We start from the raw sequence: 6,767 nt of genomic DNA, 5'->3' as shown, positions 1-6,767 counted from the left end.
CGGCCCCGCCGGAACGCGGATCCTCGCTTAAACGGGGCGCCTCGGCGTGTGGCTGCGGTACATGGGGGAGAGGGGAGACGAGCCGTGTGTGTGTGTGTGTGTAGCCTGCGGGCGGCTATTCCTGTGCACACCGAATGGAGAGCAAGTCAGAGCATGGACACCGGAACTCGGTGTCTGTTCCTTAAAGTCGGGTTGACCTTTATAATTAGTTTCATATATAGGTCATCAGCCGGCCCTTCTCCGATATGTGAATTCTGGAATTAGACTGGGATAGCCTTTGAAAGAAAAGAGCGGCATTTGGGGTAATGTTAGACTGGGGGGAGGGAGGGACTTTCTGCTGTAAGCTCGTAATTTTAAACATACAGTTTTATGGTTAAGAGCGCTCCAATGTTTTCTTTAAAATCGATGGATTTAGATGTTAATGGGTTTGGAGTCTGATATAGCTGTTTTGTTTAATACCTTGCTGCACGCTGTTGGAGTGGGAAGTTAGCTAGTGAAATCTGAAATTCAGGCTTGTATTCGTGAACTGAATCTTCGGTCAGATTGGTTGGTTTTTCCTAGAGGAAAAATGAGGGCAAAGAGCTAGGTTTGCTTAGCAGCTTTTGGGGAACCTGGCACTTCTTTTAACTTAGTGGTGATCAATCTTCATTGGGATCAGGCAGACCATCACAGAACACACACAGCCTGTTTGTCTTTATTACTGGGGGCTTTGTTGTGTCATGAGATGGAGAAATTCCAATTTGGACTTCTGTCCAACAGATTTGCAATCGGATGGGGAAAAGTTGATGACATTTCTAACCCAGAGCCATGAAATAGCATAATTACTGGGTGACTTTTGAGGAAACAAGACTGTGTGAAATAGGAAAAAAAGTGTATGAGGTAGTGGGGAATAAGGACTGAGGGAGAAATGAGAAAAAGTGGAAAACTGAGGACAGGGAAGGACAAAAGAAAATCTGGACTCTCATTTTGTCAACAAGGTTATTTTGCTGTGTGCGTTAAAATGCAATCATCCCATATTATTCTTCTTGCTAGACCAAAGCTGACATTTTCTTTTTTTTTTTTTTCTATTTTTCCTCTTTACATTTGAGGTTACGATGACAGAGAAAATGATCTCTTTCTCTGCGACACCAATACCTGTAAATTTGATGGGGAGTGTTTAAGGATTGGAGACAGTGTGACTTGTGTCTGTCAGTTCAAGGTAAGAAGATTGGTATTTCATTCTCTAATTCACTAATGAGACTACAAATCAAGGATATCCCTTTATAACCCATCACTTGGCTATTTATTTCTCTGTGTGCAGAGAAGTTAGAGGGAAAACCTGGCAGCATGTATAAAAGCTGGCAGGAAAACCAACTGGTGTCAAGAAGACATAAGTTTCTCTGGGAAAATGCAGATGCTGTGGCTTTAGATGTCTCTTTGGGTCTGCAGTTCCGGGTTGTGCATTTCTGATTTTTCATCTCTGCCCTTTTAATAAGGATTTAGAGTCCTTTCTACATTCATTTCTGATACAGATCATGGCTTATTGTATTCGGAGTTCTGATCTAGTTAAAGAAATGGATCTGTAATGTGCTTATGCAATATTTTCAGGAAAGGCTGCATAGTGACAATGCTTCTGCCTGTTTATCTGCACAGCTGATCAGATTAAGGAACAATCCCTCTTTTCTAAACTCATGAACTTCCTTTATATTTTATATAGTTTAGGGGGGCTGTTACTGAGTAGTAGGGTTGTGTTTTTTTTCCTTCTGTTTCTTCTCTCTGCCCCTTGCAGCTACATCTAAACCTCAAGTGTTCTCAAAGTCAGACGATTTCATTGTGAAGGATTCTACTTAGTATGTTTCAGCCAACTCACAAACCAGCTGTGCTTTACATAATGACCTGAATAAAAACTGAACAAATTAAAGGAGTTTTAAGCATGTACTGGCATGTGTTGCATGTACATTTATGCCTCTGTGGTTTCTTGCATTTAAATGTGGGTCTGTGAAGTTGTGGAACTTGTGACGCTGATTTGAGTGTTTACAGTAGAGCTGGCCAAATAGTGCACAGTTCAAGATCGTGCACATCTGTAATGATTAATTTATTACCAAGCTTTGATAGACTATTCGCTTTGAAGCATGACAAGTATCGTTTATATTTCTAGAGCCAAATGTGTCTTTGGAGAAAAATCCCAAGTGATAAATTCCTTCATTTAAACCAAAGAAAGAGTTTTCTGTAATAAGAAAAAGATTGTTGTTTGCTGAAGTACTTGTGTTTCCCTTTTTGGGAGAGAATTCATACTGACCATGTTGGATTTTTTTATTCCATATCTAGTTTGCAAGCAATCAAAAATTCAATGTGAGAATGCTGTTTTGAGTATTTGCCTTGGTTTAGCATGTGCAGTGATTCAAGGCTTGGTCTGTTTTCTCTTTCTAAGAAAAATCTGTAATGCAGTGGAACGTCTGTGTCTTGTCCCATTGCCTGGTGCTAAAGCTAGGGCAGACGTTGTGCCATGAGCACTGGGAAATTAGAGCAGCCACAGAGAGTGCTTGGGTCTTGTCTTTGGCCCCAGTTTGGTGTTGCTGTTTGGCACAAGGCAGAGGACTTATAGCACAGAAGGAGTAAACTCAGATGTTGCAATCGACAGGGAAGAAGGCATTGGGAGCTCCGTTATCCTGAGGCAGGATGCTGGTCCCTGGTGATTCAGGGTAAATGAAGCTCTCTGGGCTGTGTTGTCTCCTCTTTGGGAGGTAAATGGTATGTATATGCTGAGTTGAGTAGTTCTGTAGGGGGCAGTTGAAACATATTTAAGGAAAGCAGATAATTGGTATATGAATATGTAAATGAGATCAAAAGAATGAATTGGTCAATTGTGGGCCTGATCACTAGTAAATGAGTTGAAATCAGCAGTAATCTTTGATTTCAGTGGCCTTTGGATCAGGCCCTGTAAATGCTCAGAGCTCTTTGTCTTGATTTGAGCCCTCCATGGAGCCGCAGGGCTGCCTGTGACCTTGGAGGGCAAATTACCTGTGGCTGATCCTGTGCCAGGGCTGTGAAGGGTGGTGCAATGCCCGGGGCTTCTGTAGTCAAACGCATCTGCTCTGATACAGGCAGAGCTTGGGGGGACGTTAGCTTCTCTTGTAATATCAGTGGACAATGTGACAATCCAAAGAGATACACCATCAGAGTAGAAAATTAATTTCTAGTGCAGTGTCTGAGAAAGGCAGAAGCAGCCAGGCAATTTATGTTATGAGCAAGGGGGTCCTCCATCAGAATTCAGGTCCCCCGTTTCAGTGACAGCTCTCTGGGGTGATAGTGAGCAAATCAATAGCAGAGTCCTCGTCACAATAATTACTTTTTATGTTTTCTCCAGAATTTGCCAAGGGCTTTAACTGCAGCAGACAAGGATGGAAAGCTAATTTTGCCTCTGTCGTGTTGAAAAGTCCTGGGCTGGCCAGCCCATGTCTTGAGGGGTGGGGGGGAAGCAGAAGTGGGGATCAGGGCAGTTGCAGTCTTCATTTGGGCTTTTTTGAAACCAGAATCACAGGTGCATCACATCTGTCCAAGTGGAGGGAAACATAATTTATTTCTGTTTGAAAGGGTGAATATGATCAAATTGCTCTGGAACACCTCAGTCAGGCGTCCATCCCTGGAGAGCCAGCAGACATGAGATAAGAGAAGCATTCATATGGGTTGGCTCTTACATTGTATTGTTGCAAAACAATGGCTCATTCACTGCCTCCTCAAGATGAGACGTATCAAATTGGAAACACCATGTCCTGCTCTGATCAGTAAATGCAGAGCTGTCCCCTGCTTGGGGCAAGCCCAGACCTTGGTGCCTGCAGGGAATGAAGGCACTGGGCCAATCCTGGCTGCAGTACTAGGGATGAGTGTGGGGGAAACCACTACCCCTTCCCTCCCTACTCAGGGCAAACTGAAATGGATCCACCAGATGGTGCAGAGCTGTGCCTGAACAAATGTGGTTGGAGACAGGGATCACTGGGGTCTGTACCCCAGTCTGCCCAAAGCCATCAGTCTGCCAGCCTGGGTTCTCTTCTCTCTTAGATTTAATTAACATGTCAAAAAATATAATGGGGTATTTCCCTCAGTGTTACATATCTTTTCTCTTTAGTCACCAAGTCTGTGGACATTCATTCACTGTGAGGCAAGAGTCCTGTTTTCATGCATGTTGAATCCCTCACGTACATCAATGTTTGTGGAGCTGCAACATCAGCTGGCGAACTTTCTGCTTTGTAGTGTATTTTTGGAATGTATTTTTGTGCTACTTGGTTCAAGATGCAGGTGGTATTTTGGGAGTAGTTAATCCCCAAGAGTAGAAGGTCAAATCTTTAATAGTGCTACCAAGAGGAGGAGTTACACAAGCTGCTATTTAGAAAATAAAGGTTATGCTTTCAGTGCACAGCATTGACCCCAACACTTGCAAAGCTGGTTTGTCTCTAGCTGTGTTAGTGGGCACTTGAGCTGCTAGTGCTGAGAAGGCAGCCTTTGAATGAAGCTGGTTGAATTGGATATGTCAGTTTCCCTGCTCTGCAGCTGTCTTTTAAGAATCCCGTGTGCGTTAAGTTGTGGAGATTTTGGGTTTAGTGGGAGTTTTGACATGGATTTCCCCAAGTGCTTGGTCAGGCCTTACTTTATGGATAGAGAATCATTCTCATATCTAGGGCTGGGTCTATTGAGCCAAAAATGTCCAAAATGTGTCACTAAACTGAGAAAACTATGACAGTCAATGTCTAATATACTTCCAGAACTAGCAAGGAGTATGTTATGACAGTGAAGAGCCACAAGTGCTGGATTCACTGTGGTCAAGAGTCTGGCCCTAGTGGGTCATGAGTAGCCTGATGACTAATGTCACAACCTTTTTGTGGGTGGTCTTGTTTTCTTTCCTGGATACCTTCCACTACAGTTTCCTGTTGGATTTCAGAGCCATGCCAGCTCAAAGTCAAGGCAGGATCCATCTGGAAGCTCTTGCTTCTTTTCTTCCCTGTGGCTCATCAGTAGCTCCTAGGTGTCTGCCTTTTCCATCTGAATACTGACTGTTCAGAGGTGGTGATAAGAGGAATGGGTAGGACCAGTACAGTTAGAGACAGAAAAGACTACATCATGTGTGTTCATCCTGGAGTATCCTCTGTCCATGCTGGCGAAGCCACACTTGAGTGTGATGGGAGCAACAGAGAGATGGGGAAACTTCTGCCATGAGAGTTAATCCTTCCCAGAGCTCTGGTGTCTTTCAAATGTGTTTTGAAATTGCCAGACTTTGGAAGAAGTTCCAGCTTAGCTCATAGCACCTCTGTCACCCTTTCTGTGGCTCAAGATTTCACTGTTAATGCTGAATGCTGTTAATGTAGGGCTGTCTGGCCTCTTGCAGATTTGCAGCTGAGTCAGTGTAAAAGATCATCTCTTGCTCTGGGCGAAACCAATAGACAGTTTGCCACTTTTTCTTGGGAACAGGATCCAACATTGTTTCTACACGCAACAGAGCCTGTTCACATACTTTGGGCCAAATTCTGAACGATTGTTTGGGCAAAAATACCCTATGGGTGACAAGCTGATAGAATGTCTAAAGCAAGTATGATGCTTTAGAAAATGCATGTGATTGCATTCATTGTCCTGGTTAAGTATTCCGTAGCAGCCTCCAGCAATTGCTGCTGAGCTTCTGGATGAAGTTGGCATTTTCTGCTTGAAGCACTGCTCAAATTTGGAACATAATGGTGAAAATAGCATAGGAACACTTTTTAATCAATGGTTTAAAATCCCTACATGGAGGAGGCCTTCGTTAGGAGTGGAAGGAGAGGATTTCTACTGTTATGGCTGCTGTTTTTCTTCCTTGTTCCAAGAGAAGAGGGTGCTGGGGGTGGGCAGCAGCTCAGGAAGATTTAAGAAAATACAATGCATAAGGAAAATGTCATTTGGTTTGGCCCAATCAAAATGTCACTCTGACCATCTATGAATAATTTCTTGGCAGCTGCTCTGTGTGGAGGCCTGCAATTAACACAATCTGTGCAATTGTTTGTGTTAATCACTTATGTAGTTGTTCACTTTGTAGAGTATTTGATGTTTATATCCCTGGAATCTCAGTTCTGTGTTTTACATTGTGCCTGAAGACCACACCTCAGACACTTTGTGGCATAATGCAGCTGAATAGGAAGTTAGGTTTCTTTTTAGTTTTACTTGAGTTTAAACAAAAATGAGCATTTGTAAATAATTATTGTGATCATTCTATTTGTTATAATTAAACAATGAGGCATACCAGGGGTACGGTAATCACAAGATAATCATGTCCCTGTATAATTACCATGTACAGGGTACATCCAAGTATTTTTAAGCCTCGGAGTGTGATTATCTTATGAGAACTGCACCCAGTAGGTTGCCCAATTTTCAATATAAAGTAGAATTATTTTTATTAAAATGAGCAAGAGAGGGCGAAGCTGTCTTTCAGCAGTAGAGGGAATAAAGCAGGTAGTGTGTGGAGATGGGCAGGAGTTTGAGCTGAAAGAGAGATGTATGGGGCGAGTAACTTCTGGCTGCCGTGTTGCCACTCCTGCCCCCTGGCTGCCCTGGGGAGAGCTTGGACCTTTGCAGAGCATCCCGGTTTGCAGCTCCTCGGAAACAAAAATATCTCTGCACACAAAGAGGGATGAGTTTTGATTATAGGTCTCTCAGAAATAATTTCCCTCAGCCCAATCAGTTCTAATTATGGCTAAGTGCTTAAATAGAGAGTTGTATACACGCAGGTGGACACTTCTGTGTTTGCGAAGGAGTGTCTCCTTAGCAGT

At 43.1% G+C, this 6,767-nt stretch overlaps 1 protein-coding gene across 1 annotated transcript in view; it reads left to right on the top strand.

Moving 5' to 3' along the window:
• The window catches only part of TMEFF2 (transmembrane protein with EGF-like and two follistatin-like domains 2), a 133,170-nt gene that overhangs the window by 3,021 nt on the left and 123,382 nt on the right, over positions 1-6,767 (top strand). The window contains exon 2 of the mRNA XM_009995260.1: positions 1,089-1,198. Within this exon, the coding sequence (XP_009993562.1) occupies positions 1,089-1,198 (110 nt within the window). The remainder of the gene's footprint in view (positions 1-1,088; positions 1,199-6,767) is intronic.

The sequence above is a fragment of the Chaetura pelagica genome, unplaced genomic scaffold (genome assembly GCF_000747805.2).
Source record: "Chaetura pelagica isolate M959 unplaced genomic scaffold, ChaPel_1.0 scaffold33, whole genome shotgun sequence".
Lineage (NCBI taxonomy): Eukaryota > Metazoa > Chordata > Aves > Apodiformes > Apodidae > Chaetura > Chaetura pelagica.
The sequence above is the reverse complement of the archived record's forward strand: the minus strand, read 5'-3'. Positions and strand labels throughout refer to the sequence as shown.